Source organism: Jaculus jaculus, chromosome 18 (genome assembly GCF_020740685.1).
Source record: "Jaculus jaculus isolate mJacJac1 chromosome 18, mJacJac1.mat.Y.cur, whole genome shotgun sequence".
Taxonomy (NCBI): domain Eukaryota; kingdom Metazoa; phylum Chordata; class Mammalia; order Rodentia; family Dipodidae; genus Jaculus; species Jaculus jaculus.
Window position 1 is genome coordinate 5854362 of NC_059119.1, and position 14734 is coordinate 5869095.

At 43.6% G+C, this 14734-nt stretch overlaps 1 protein-coding gene across 1 annotated transcript in view; it reads right to left on the minus strand.

The window, feature by feature from the left end:
• Positions 1 to 516: 516 nt before the first annotated feature.
• The window catches only part of Rtkn2 (rhotekin 2), a 61877-nt gene continuing 47659 nt past the window's right edge, over positions 517 to 14734 (minus strand). Inside the window, exons 10-12 of the mRNA XM_045137759.1 lie at positions 8327 to 8489; positions 3951 to 4058; positions 517 to 2354 (exon numbers count right to left, since the gene is read on the minus strand). Of these exons, the coding sequence (XP_044993694.1) occupies positions 1792 to 2354; positions 3951 to 4058; positions 8327 to 8489 (834 nt within the window). The 3' untranslated portion in view covers positions 517 to 1791. The remainder of the gene's footprint in view (positions 2355 to 3950; positions 4059 to 8326; positions 8490 to 14734) is intronic.

Sequence of the window (14734 nt, forward strand, 5' to 3'; positions counted from 1 at the left end):
TCTTTCCTGCACAGTTTGAGGCTTCCCGCTATCGCATGCGTGAAGCGACGGCGGGAGCAGAGTCCGCAGGCCACTGTGCTGGCCTGTGACAAAGGAAGGCCCGCAGCGGGCCGTTCTGGAAGCGCCAGGCCCGCAGCGCCTTCTAGCTCAGAGACCCAGGGTGGCGATGGTCGCCAAGGCTGGGGCAAGAGCAGGGAGGGTCTGCAAAACAAAAGCATTCTGCAAACAACCACATTCCTTCAAGTTATGCTTTATTGGAATGGCAATCACAACAGAAAAAATTGAGTTTTTTAATTAGAAAAAGAAAAGTCAATTTACTTTTTAGCATTTTCTCCTCACCAAGAGCGGCGTCTGCCCCACATCACCAGACCTTTTTCATGACTGGTCCCTGTGGCTGGATTCCTGGTCGCAGCCTGGGCAGGCTGGCTGCTACACCACGCTCTGCCAGTGAAGGAGACGCACTCTGCTATATAAAGATAACAAAAGGCTCCACTCACTTAACTTTTCTGTCAAATGTTCACTTTATTTAACAAGAATACAGTTCTGATCCAAAATGAGTCCTTAGCAGTTTTTAAAAGATCTCTAGAGATGTTGCAGGGCTATAATTTAATTCCTGCATTTCCCTCTGCAATGACGGTTAAGGCTTGGTGTGAGCTGAGATTCTGAGTGATGTTGCCGACACCTGGTGGAAAGTTTGATTTGGAAATTCTCATTTGATTTTTAAAATTGTTCAGTTCTTGTTTACAAAAAGGTAATTATTTTTTAAAGTGTTTTGTTGTTGTTCATCCTCTGCCACTTACGGCTCACCTGGATCCTCAGTCCTGCGGGCACTGTGATCGGCCACGGAACTCACCCATGGATGTGATCACCGTACAAATAAATAAGGCCCTGCGATTCATAGCAGGGCTGACATCAGCCCTGATGTGAAGAAGGAAACCGAACTAAATTTTAGAGAAAGGATTAATTCTGAAAATTATTACTACGGCCAGTTTTTCTAGCATTTTTGAATCTGCCTTTAAAATAAGTGTTAGATAAATGTTAAGGTGTTAATCAGCTACTTGCCTCCCCAACTCCCAACTCCCAAAGCCGCAGTGGGACTCATACGACAGGCAGAGAGTAGTGGAAAAGCCGTCTCGTCCACCACCGCCCATGCTCAAGAACGGCCCGCCTCACTTCAACGGGACTTTAGGACTCAGCCAGGAGATGACTCTGAATGGCACATTACAAATCCCCTTAAAAGACAAAGAATTTAATACCGCAAAATTTATCCCAGGAATTTAAAAGGTCAAGCCTGTAAACTGTGAGCTAAACAATAGACGAGAGCCAGCGAGCCAGGCGAGGAGGGCCCCAGAATGTGAAGAAGGTTTTCTTGGGTGGATTCTATAATTTGTGGTTTGAATAAAGCCTTTGAAACATTCCATTAGTATTAAACTCTCACAATGAGAATATGGCTCGCACTGAATGCATTTTAAGTGAGTAGACAGTCTCTCTCCACAAGAAATGTTAATGCTCACTTCTGCCTAGTGCTTATTCAGTGCTTGCTACTAATTTAGGAATAAATTAACCCTTCCAGCAATTAAGATATTGTCTAGAAATTGCCTCTTATATTCCATGGGGAAAATCACTAACATTCTGGAAATTAGAAGTAAAAGAAATCCATTTCGTCATTTCAAGATGTTTTCCTATACCTAATAACTTCTTCATTACTTATGCAAATCGCTATCATATTTACCTACACAATTATGTCACATGACATTTAGACTGACTGGGTTAGCTTTACAGAATGGACTCTTAAATGTCATGCAGTGAAGGGCTCGCTACCTGTGTCTGCTGTAGCCATGCTCTAGGGTCCAAAATGTCTAGGATGGATTTCTGCCTCGATGCTGGTACTGGCTTGGCCTCCACACCGGTTTTAGTGTCTGAGTGCTCAGTGCCCAGTGAGCTGTTCTTCCCGGCACAGAGAAGTTCACTAGGAGCAGCAACTGGCTTCTGTGAGTGGTACGTCCTGGAGGACGGTTTGTTGTCTATAGACAAGGCCTCCGATCTGCTTGCCTGCACCCTGCCGGCCTCCACAGACTGATCCGTGGAGCTGTGTGCCTTCACCCTGAATGGAGGCTTATCCGTAGGAGGAAGAGGGGCACGTCTCTTTTTCCTTTTTTCGTCATGGACTGGGTCACTTGAAGGGGACAGCACTTTCTTCTGGATGACCATATCATGATGACCGTCAAAGACAGCAGTCCAAGGAGGTGGTGAGGATTGCTCATCTTGACCAATGAGGAATTGTCCATTCGTCTCTGCAATTCTTTTTTGTATAATATCTGTTAAACTCTCAAGTTTCACAGGGGAATCAATACCTGGAATCATTTTAAGAAAACAAATGAGGACTGGAGAGATGGCTTAGTGGTTAAGGTACTTGCTTGCGAAGCCTAAGGACCTATGCTCGGCTCCCCAGATCCCATGTAAGGCAGATTCACAAGATAATGCACATACAAGGTTGCACATGTGTATGGGGTTCGACTGCCGTGGCTGGAGGCCCTGGTCTACCAATTCTCTCTCACTCAAAAAAAAAAAAAAAGAAAGAAAGAAAAAGAAAAGAAAGAAAGAAAGAAAAGGAAATGACATTGGAAAAATTTACATGAACTTGACTTGAGTAAGTTACTATGTTCCAAACCAGTAAGCTATCTACCATGGTCATCACAACTCAAGAGCAGGATGGGTGCTACAATGTTTACTCATAAAAATAATGAATAACAAAACCAAAGGACAAGGCCACCATGCACACGGCAGACACTATGCAGCACAGACAGCACACAGCACTCATGAGGTCTAATGACAGTGCAGACTTATCAGTACTCAACCATCCTTGGATTGAAGACCTCAGTGTGACCATAGGAAGGCCGTGCGTATGAGCAAGCAGGGTGGTCACTGGGTCAGCGCTCCTCCCTAGGGAAGAGTGAGGTCGCTACTAATGTTAAGAAGGGGCAAAAACCAAAACTAAGAGCCCAGGAAAGGAGTATAGAGCCCTCATACCATTTTGGTGATAAGGGTGCTGGGAAAAATAAGAGATTATGTCTACTGAGAACTACTGGTATTTTTAAGTGGGTAAAGCAAATGTAGCTTTCTTTTTCTTTAATTATTGGGGGGCTGGCAAGGAGAGAATGAGACATAAGGGCCTCTTGCTGCTGCAACGGAATTCCAGACACATGCACCACTTTGTGCATCTGTCTGTACGCAGGTGCTGGGGAACTGAACCTGAGCTGGTAGGCTCTCTCAGCAAGCACCTCTAACCACTGGGCCATCTCCCTAGCCTATGATCACAGCTTTTTAACCTAACACTTTAAAGTATATCTGAGCATGAACATGTGACAGGACAATGGGACTGGATGCCCTATTAATGCCTGCATGTCCACAATACTGCTCACTGAAGGAACCTCACTAAAGTAAGTCAATTCCTTTAAAAGTGGGGGAAAAAAGGAAATAGAAAAATTTAAGAAATTTTAAACATTATGAAGTATTAAACTTAAGTAATTCTATTTGGTCAAAGACGCATGCTTCTATTCATGAATATTCAACTGCCAATTTTACTAAAAATTGAATTTAAATGCAGAAAAAAATTACTGAATAAGATTACATTGTAGAATCTGCAAGCTTATGTTTTAAGGATTTGCATCAGATATTCGGCTAATATTTATTTTTGGTTACTTTTAGTCATTTTAAGCCTTAAATTTTTGTTTGATCTTGAGCATTCAAACTATGTAAAATATGCCCTCATTAATTTTGCATTAATTCATCTATTAAACATGAGTCCTTAGTCTATAATCAGTCCTTTTTCATTCAGGTTGATTGTGCCCTGAAAATCTTAGCATTTTAATGTCACCAGGAAAGCTGCGTGGGCATGGACAATGCCACTCCTGTTAGCCCACTGCTTAGGGAAGACAACCCCCACTCACTCATATCACGGTACACGGAGGTCGCCTCTTTTGTCAAGAACAAAGGTGGTTTCCGTGGTGACATCATCTCAATTTTCATAAGTTCTTTACAACAATGCTTCCACTGGCCTGCAAAGCAAAGAAAGCGGCAGGCTAGCTTCAAACATAAATGCGAGCATGTATGTATGTTCTATTTTCAACAGATACCAACACAGGTTTTCTTGCTTTGAAAAATAACAGTGAGTTTACAAATAAAGCACTGCTTTAAAAAAGCTTGTAACAAAAAAACAGGGTGATTGTGGTTTCAAAGTCCAGCCTGCACATGATAATTAGACATTTACAAATCAAGTCCTATGCACAGATACTAAGGTCCCTAAGCTGTTAGATACTATTTGATTTCACAAAATAATCAACAATTCTTTGAAATGTCTATTCATATGAAAATATAGCCGAGGGATAATGACCAATTGAGATACAGCTGCTGGATGGAAGTTAAAAAAAAAAAAATCGATGGATCTCAAAAACACCTTCCTCTCTGAAAATCTTAATTAAAAAGCAAGAATTGTTTAACAACTATCTCTTTAAGATGATTATTGTGATTTTTAACCACATGCACCTCTAGATAAACACTGTGTTTTCATTTTTAAAGGCCTATAAAAACCTTTTATTCTAAAGAAATACTACTTATTACAACTCTGTTGTTTTGAAAGAGGAAATCAGGCATTGGGATTCAGGTTATGCAACACTCACAAGAAGGGTGTTTAACTACTAAGGGGAAATTCTCAAGTGTGGGCATTGTTAATGTTTCTTCTCATTATGCTTTACTAGGTTTTGGCATGTGTGTGTGTGCGCAAGTGCACACATGGAGACCAGAGGAGATTGTCGGGGGTCCTCTGTGGCTTGTTTCCTTGAGACAGAGTCACTCGCTGAACCTGGACCCGCCATTGTCAGTCAAAGCGGCCGGCCAGTGAGCTGTTCTCTGCTCTCAGCATCCCACAGGCCTGAGAGGCCACGCCCGGCGTGTTATGTGGGTGCTGGGAAGTGAACTCAAGGCGAACTCTCTCGGGCCCTCATACTCGTGAAGCAAGAGCTCTTAACCTCTAAGCCACCTCAGCGGACATCAAAACGTTTAACACTTCCCATCTTGTGTGCTACATTGTGTCTAGGGAGAAATAGGAGAAATACTAAGTATAGAAATAAGCAGCGAGGCTCGCCAGCATAGCATCTGATACTTGAGAAGCAAGTGTGAGATGCCCATGTGTGTTCTAAGCTTGGTCTGGTTCCCTTCCTTTTCTAAATCATCTCAATATGCATGAATATACCCATCTTGATACTGTTCTTAAAATTTATAGGTATCTCATGGTTGGTTAATTATCTGTTCATTGTGTTGTTAGTTTCTAGATCAATACTACCATGGTAAGTGGCAATAAATGCCTAAATATTAACTTTATTGCCATAACAAGTTACAAAACATAAAATGTCTTCCAGTATGATTTACTACAATGCCAAATACAGAATAAGGGGAAAGTTCTAGGGACCTTCCAGAGCAGCTCAAGAGGAAATAAGTTCCTGAGTACAGGGTTTCAGTGGTTCTCAGATCTCAGCATCCCCACCCCACCGGCTTCCCCTTTAAGATGAATGAATCTCCCTTCTTGCGGCAGAATTTTTTTTAAAAAAGATCTTAATCTAGTGGGAAATAATGACTCTCTTTGAACCAACAAATGTTTCTCTGCCAAGTTTTCAAACATACTATACTGTGAAGTATTGTATTTTCTATATAATTTCCCTATTGATTGATAGATGAAAAGTACTTTTTGTCAACTAGTAACATGTGAAGTTGGAACATAAACCCACATTATTCTTCACATTGCTGATGTCGGAGGTAGAAATGTGGTATATCCATGGACAAGACCTTACAATGGAGACATTCATTTTGCTAGTGAATAAGCTCAGATGCGTGAATAAACACAACACCCGATAAGGCGACGTGAATGAGAAATTGAAAGGATGTGTTCTGTCTGTAGTGTCTACACGGAAGGTGTTCTCCACAACACTACTGATCGTCACAAGGTTCCCCATCAACATGATTGGTATGTTAAGCCGCTCGTGGAGTCATTATTTAAACTAGCTTATGTTTGGAAAAAGGTAATGTTTCACGTCTATCCTGACTTCACACTTCCTAGCTACTGACCACATTGACCAAGGGTTGTGCGACTTTTTGTTTGTTAACCCTCAAATATTTAAAGCAGCAATTATGTCCATGATGTGGTTATTCTTGCTTCCAGCAACGTTTCCTCACGGATTATCACAGTCCATGCTCCCAGTTTTCCACTTTCAGTGGGGCTAAGGAACTGAACTGTGACCTGGAAGTTATTCTACTCTTGGTGTCTCCTGAATGGCTCTGCACAGCACACTTGTCACTAAGTGGAGTGTGGTGGTGTAATTTGGAGTTCAGGATGGTGTGAGCATGGACCTTTGCTTCATGTTCCCATATCACAGCATTCCAAAGCATATGTATAACAGGATTTCTGCTTTAAAAAATATAAAGAATGGTACAGCTTATTCCAAAAAGCATGAACTACCAAACAGGTAGCCAGATCTGAGAACCAAGCTGTCACAATTTTGTTCCTTTGATAGGACACGTCTAACCCTCTCTCAGCACATCACTCTACCTGGCAAAACATTTCAGATAATCTAGAGAGAGTCACCCCATCGTCTCCTCTCAGTGGATAGCCATGCTATAATATTTTGGTATGATGACCTTTATTTGCTCTTCTTTTCTCTTTCTCTGCCCATAAAAAGTAAAAAATATCAGAATCACTTCTAAAAATAATAGGAGCCTTTAATACAACAGATTCTCTAAGTTAGCAAATTTGGGAAAGTAGTTAATTTTTAGTGATGATCCGCAAAAGAAAGTTATTGACCAGGTGTAGAAGCACATGTTCAGAACCCCAGAAGTGTCAGAATGCACAGGCAAGACTACCAAGAATTCAAGGCCAGCCTGTGCTACAGAAGAGCCTGCCTCATCAAAGCCTGCTGGGCGTGGTGGTGCACACCTATAACTTTAGCACTGGGAAACTGAAGCAGGACCCCAATTTGAGGCCAGCCTCAGTGGTGGCCTCAAAAAAAAAAAGAATGGGATTCATTACTGAAGCAACTACTGAGGCATTAAGTGACAGAGGGCAGTGAGGCACTGCGGGAACAACATCGAGGATGATGAACAAGTCACAGCAATGCAGAAAGGCCGCGCAGGTGTACTCTACTTCAAGGGCTGAGCCAGAGACTCTTATGACCTTACATGGCTCAGAATCACAGCAAACGCCCAGGAAACAAATAAAGCATCTGGGACACGAGCATCACACATGTGGCTCCCTTCTTCCTACTTCCAGAACACTGAGAACCCATGGATCCTGCTTTCTTCCTCCTTCCCGACCTTCCAGAACACTGACGGCCATGGGTCCTCCCTTCTCCCTCCTTCCCGACCTTCCAGAGCACTGAGGACCATGGATCCTCCCTTCTTCCTCCTTCCTGACCTTCCACAACACTGAGAACCCATGAATCCTCGTTCTTCCTCCTTCCCGAGCTTCCAGAACAGAAAAACCTGGATGCTCCCTGCTTCCTCCTTCCTGAATTTCCAGAACACTGATGACCATGGATTCTTCTTCTTCCTCCTTCCTGACCTTCCAGGACAGAGAACCCTGGATCCTCCTTTTTCCTCCTTCCTGACTTTCCTTAAACTGTGGATGCCATAAGCTGGGAATGGCAGGTGACAACTGTTAATAATATGATGAGAAACAGAATCCCAAAAAGTGTCCAAAATTATCTGTGTTGCAGAGTGAATCCGTGCAGTGGCACTCAACAGGCATGAGGCCCTGGCCAAATCCAAGCACGCGCACTTTGATCAGAAAGAGTCATCAACTGTCTAATCCCCCACACCAAGGACAAAGAACAGGGAGGCTGTCAGACTGGTTGCTAATAAAACCAAGTATTGCCACAAATCAATCTTGACTTGGTAGGAACACTGGCATAAGTTGACAAGGAAGAGCCAGACCATCCTATGCTCTGTACACCAAAGCCCATTACAATGCTTGCCCTGGTTTAATGCCCACGCTCTGCTGGATTGTGTGTTGAGAAAGAAGCAGACGTGAGTCAGCAATTCTCTGGCAACATTGAAGATGGCCCCTACACACTTGTAGCTCACGTGTAGCCATGAGGCTCATGAGAAATGGTTGATATTTTAGGAGGATCATTGCTGGGGGTGAGATTTTCCATATACTATACTTTTTGAAGAACATAAGTAATTCTTTACACAACTCCAAATTTTTGATATTTAGGTTGCTATGTGCAACTTCCAGGCTACACCGAACTCCAGCTAGGAAATTCAAATATCTACTCACTAAGATCAAAGAAGTGCTGCCAGAAGGCTTCCATCCACTGCTGGAGAGCCTCTCTACTGTCGGCAGCGAACACATGAGGTGCGGCAGGTCCGGAGCCGGGGCTGACGACCGAGAAGCTGTGCGCTCTCTTGGCATCCCTCTCCATTGCTCGAATTCGGGTCTCCTAAATATTAAGAAAAAAACTGGCATTTTATAAAAGAAAACGTATGAAGTGATTGAATGATTTATTGCTTAGCTGCCATATTTGTGTAAAGTGTAATTATTGCTGATTACTTAAATTTAAATATGTAATTTGAACAATTTTCAGGATTCCAACTCCTATCTAAGACATCTTTAAAAAGAATGGCTTATATTTTAAAAGTTAGCAATTTTTGAAGTATGCTGGGTACAGCATATATACTAATTATGAGATTAAAATACAGTCTCTATTCTGGTCTGTCTCAATTGTACGTGGGAGGTTTCTATCCTTTTATATACATCTTAAAATGTGCAATAAAATGAGTTCAGTACATCATAACTTTAGTGTGTATCATGTGAACTACATATCCAGCAGTAATGAAAATGAATCAGTCAAGTACCTTTCTTCCTCACTAATATACATATACATTATAGCTAAAGTACTAAAACCATAACTTAGTGTTTTCTGCAGTACACCAGGTTTTCCTGTTAACATTATTTCACATGCAGCATTATTTACAAAGCTCATATAAGGTAATATGAGTGTTATAGTGTCAAGTTATTTTCTCAATGCTGAATACAACTTAGTGCCACAAAGACAATGGTTTCATTCATGTTGATAACCCAAACCTTTCCATAACTGGTATAAGATATGACCACGGGAAGACACTCACGGTGTCCACACACGAATAAGTTCACCTATGAGCTGCAAAGGCACTGCTGTGCCATGGAGCCAGCTAGTAACAGCAGCTGCAGGCCGTTTGTCTGGAATAGAAATGTCCACTAAACAGGGAGGAATTTGGACGCCTGCATACCAATCGCTTTTACACTCTAGCACGGCACTGCCACCCATGTAATTTAAAACTGTGTAGAAACCACATTTAAAAAGTGAAAACGGGAGAAATTAATTTTAATAGTGTATCTTGTGTAGATCAATATATTTAAAATATTATTCTTGGGGTTGGAGAGATTGCTTAGCAGTTAAGGCACTTGCCTGCAAAGCCAAAAGACCCAGGTTCCATTCCCTAGTACCCATGTAAGCGAGATGCACAAGGTGATGCATATGTCTAGAGTTCATTTGCAGCAGCTGGAGGCCCTGGGGCATCCTTTCCCTCTCTCTGTCTCTCTCTCTCTCTCTCAACTAACTAACTAACTAACTAACTAACTAAATAAATAAATAAATAAATAAAATTATTTAAATGAGTAGCTGTTATAAAAAGCGATGTCTGATATTATTTTTTATAGTCGTCAAAATCCAGCTTACAGGGAACTGGAAAGATTGCTCAGTGGTTAAAGTGCTTGCTCGAAAAGCCTGACAGCCTGGGTTTGATCCCCCAGTACTCATGTAAATCCAGATACACTAAGTAGCCCATGCATCTGAAGTTCATATACAGTAGTAGGAGGCCCTGGAATCTGGCATGCCCATACACACTCTCCTCCCTGTCCCTCCCCCCACCCCCACACACATACATACACTCTCTTTCTCCTTGCAAATATTTTTTTGAATCCAACTTGTATTGTACACTTAAGAGCATACCTTACATGCTATAGAAATGTCTCAGTGGTTAAAAGCAATCCCCATGTAAAGTCAAATGCACAAAGCGGTCCATGCATCCGGAATTTCTTTGCAGTGGCAGGAGATCATGACACATCCATTCTCTCTCTCTCTCTCTCTCTTTGCCTTACAAATAAATAAATAAATAATATTTTTTAAATTTTATTTATTTATTTATTTGAGAGCGACAGACACAGAGAGAAAGACAGAGGGAGAGAGAGAGAATGGGCGCGCCAGGGCTTCCAGCCTCTGCAAACGAACTCCAGACGCGTGCGCCCCCTTGTGCATCTGGCTAACGTGGGACCTGGGGAACCGAGCCTCGAACCGGGGTCCTTAGGCTTCACAGGCAAGCGCTTAACCGCTAAGCCATCTCTCCAGCCCAGTAATATTTTTTAAAAGAGCACAGCTCACTTCTTGGCCACATCTTAGTTGGCTAACATCTCCTGGAGGCCACTGTGCTCTACAGAGCAGGTCTGGGGAACAAAGACAAGCCTACTGTAATGTGTGCACAAGAACATCCTGGCTGGCCATTATAAGAGCCAACAAGGGGTGGAGAAACCCCTTATTTCACTGAGTGAGAAGATGAAGAGACAACATTAACAGCGCCTGCGGCGCACACAGTGACGCAGAAGAGACGGCGGGGGTGCAAGGCTGTTCAGTGCTCGAGACGGGTGAGCAGGGGCAGGAAAGCACCCTCTGCAGGGACGCGCACTCCTCTCCTAAGGGAATGAATTCATCTGACAGTCATGGGAAGGTCTATACGCTGCATGGAAGGCAGGACACCAGGGTGCTCACTGTCTCCAGAGTACCGGGTGGGACATGTGGTCAGCATAATGACTATACCATGACAACTCCTTGGACACTCCTACTAGTGAATTATGTCTTTAAGTAATTACCTATACAATATAAAAACGCTAGTCTAGGGGGCAACCTTTAAAATAAATTTCTCTTTAAACACAGCTTATTAGCAGAAGGCGGCTTAAACCCTAAGTAGAATGGCTACACTCAGACCTGCGGAAGGCTGAATCAGTGGAGGTGACCCTCTGCTGAAGGTCGTACTGTTGGCACTCAGATTTCATTTCCCTTCACTCAGTTTCATTCTAATATGAATTTCTGATTACTTCTTGTATATGAGATAAAGTAGATTCAACTTTAAAATAATGAAAATGTGGGCTGGAGAGATGGCTTAGCGGTTAAGCGCTTGCCTGTGAAGCCTAAGGACCCCGGTTCGAGGCTCGGTTCCCCAGGTCCCACGTTAGCCAGATGCACAAGGGGGCACATGCGTCTGGAGTTCGTTTGCAGAGGCTGGAAGCCCTGGCATGCCCATTCTCTCTCTCTCCCTCTATCTGTCTTTCTCTCTCTGCCTGTTGCTGTCAAATAAATAAATAAAAAATTTTAAAAATAATAATGAAAATGTGATTTCCACAGATGTTTATTTTCAATAGGTTTCATTTTTTAGATTTTATATTTATTTATTTAGTTATTTAGTTAGTTAGTTGAGACAGAGAGAGGTGGCAAGAGAGAGATAATGAGCACACCAGGACCTCTAGTCACTGCAAATGAACTCCAGATGCATGTGCCACAGTGTGAATCTGGTTTACATGGGTCCTGGAGAATCAAACCTGGGTCCTTAGGCTTTGCAGGCATGTGCCTTACCTGCTAAGCCATCTCTCCAGCCCCAGGTTTCTGTTCAAATAAAATATTATGTAGGAAATGTGTTGAAGTACTTGGTCATGTCTTCCTCAGAAAATATAACATACTGATAAATACTATGTGCTCCATTGACTCTGGTAACCAGAAACACCATGACATCTTTAAAAAAGTTTTTTAAAAGATGCAAATAAAATGCAAAGTTCAAATTATATATTGTTAACACTCAAAGTAATCAAATTGATGGAAAACATTTGTAAGCAATATTGTGTCAAAGGAAAGGTGACCAGAACAGCTGTTTCTCGGGAGTTGGGAGGTTGACAGAAGTTAGCTTTCGTGCTGACAAACACCAGAACAGCGCCCGGGTTCCCCTTCTCCGGCGGGGAGTGATGAGAAACCAGCCAGGAGCACCTGCTTGAGCCGTGGAAGAAAGCAACCTGGGGTTCCCCGCACCTCTACCTCGGCCATCACCGAGCTCCGGTCAGTGGTGGGACAATCTTCGATGACGAAAAGAAGGACGCGCAGGAAGTCTGGCACCAACACTCAGATCCCAGAAGCGTCTCGCACACACGCGTGTAACTGCAGGGGAGGCAGTGTCTCGCACACACGCGTGTAACTGCAGGGGAGGCGGTGTCTCGCACACACGCGTGTAACTGCAGGGGAGGCGGTGTCTCGCACACACGCGTGTAACTGCAGGGGAGGCGGTGTCTCGCACACACGTGTGTAACTGCAAGGGAGGCGGTGTCTCGCACACACGCGTGTAACTGCAGGGGAGGCGGTGTCTCGCACACACGCGTGTAACTGCAGGGGAGGCGGCGGGCCCCGGGGCAGCCTGCGCGAGACTGTTCTCGTGCTTTTGTGAGTTTTGTGAGCCTCAAGCCACCGGCTGACTGTGAGGCGTCTTCCTCGACCTTCGTTGACTTGCGGGCGACCCTGAGGTCACTGTGACACACGAGCTGGCGGCTGGCTCTGCTCATCAGAACAGAAGACCATGTGCAGCTCCGGGGGTGGACGGCTGACGTCGGGCAGGCGCGGGCGCTGTCCTCACCCTGCACCGGGCCTGTGCTGTGAGGCGGGGAGCGGGTCGCCCAGGCGGGCCCGGAATGGCTGCTGCCCGCGGGAGGGGCTGCTGGTGGCCCAGGCAGGAAAGGACTCAGAAACTTCCTGCCCCATCACAAATACAAGATCACCAGAGCCGACTTACGTATCTCACCGGTCACACACGGGACAACTGAAGCACCAACCCTGGAAGAGCAGTAAGGGCCGACTGACAGACTGATGCCCAACTTGTCCTCGAGCCCACCCATGCCTCATAATGACACGCTAACTCAGTGGTCACCTTGAGTGATGCCTAGACTACATCACTATTTTGCTACTGGTAGATAAAAATCAAGTAGTCATCCCTTTTCCTCTGTAAGGCTTGTATCTCAGGAATACCAAACAACCACTTAGAGCTATCCCATCTAATACAAACTAGGACTATTAATATATTGCCATTTCTAATTCCTAATAAGGGAACTGAGCAACAATCGCCAATGGATGTTTCCAGCTCCTGGTAACAGTGTACAGCTTCTCAAGCGTATGGTGACCACACGCAGGGTAAAGAGTAAACCTGCCTCGGAGAGGGCTTGGAATGGGAGCCCACAAATTCAGAGACTTCAAAACTCTGGCCAACTTCTGAAACACCGCCTTTGCCCAGAACCTGATCTAGTCACAGAGCTGTTCCACACTGGGCCATCCCACACTGCCTGTGGCTGTGATGAGATAGTAGCTATACATCACCGCACGCATACAAAACTGAGCTGTGTTCTCACACATCTGGGATGGCAACAAGTAAAAACATATGGTCTCTACAACTTGTCTCGAAACAATTTGAGGAAGGATGTGTAACAGTAGAGAGGGGATCGTTATACTATACTCTATAAATTATCTGAAATTTTCCAAAAGAGATGTTAAAAATAGAATACAAATTTAAGAAATAAGCCTAGTAGCCCCTCTTTCTGAACTGTAATGAGGATAACATTTCACCTCTTCCTCATAAAATGAGTTGTAAAAACAAGTGAAATCTTTGAAAAGGACTTAGTCTGAAGTCCTGTCAGCCAGGGACAGGGATGGGGACAGACGGTGCTCGACAGGCACTCTCCAGAGCTAATCCCGTGGCAGGCAGGTTGTGCCACAGAGGACGCTCCTTCTCACCTCTGGCAATAAAATCAAATGGAAGTGCCTAGAGAAAAGGCTTTTTTTTTTTCCTTTCTGTGCTTAATAAAGGGCAATCTGAGTTGTACATGGCTCAAATAGTTAAGATGATTACCATGAACAGGAAGAAGGCCACATAATATGGGGCAGTTTTACTTGTTAGGGTCCATGATAAATACAAGAGTTAAAAGCAATATCAAAACAACTTAGTAAAGGTCTATCTCACCAAGCAGGGTTATTGATTTGCTTGGTGCAGTTAGATTATTAAGATGAAAGATGAAGAGCATTTAAATCAAGAACAGACTACTGATCCCAAAGGCCCCCACTGCACTGGAATGGACAAAGCCTCAGCCAGTAACACGCCTTCCGCGCCACGTAGGGGCCTCGGCCGGCCGCGCGTTGCTGCGAAGGTCTTGCTCAACAACATTCACAGCGAAGATTTTTGAAGTTGACGTGATCACTTTGAAGTAAATCACCCTTTCAAATTTGGATTGAAAGGGGGTGGGGATAGCTTTTAGGCTTTTCTTCCCTTAATGTGACCATTTCCACAGATGGTTCCCTATGAAAATTAATGAACCGACTTGGCTTCACAGGAAATATCATTTAGAAGGATGAGCATTAGAGTTAGAGAGCAGACCCCATCATTGAAATTGGGAACTACCATATATATATCTTAGCAGCCAAAAATTTGTGGTTTCAGACAACTTTTGAAGCAGAATTAAACAAAATTATTTGCTATATCACAAAAACAGACAACCAAAAAAACTATTATTGAAATTTTAACATTATTAAGCCTAAAAACATTTTACTTAGCACTGGCAATATTCTAA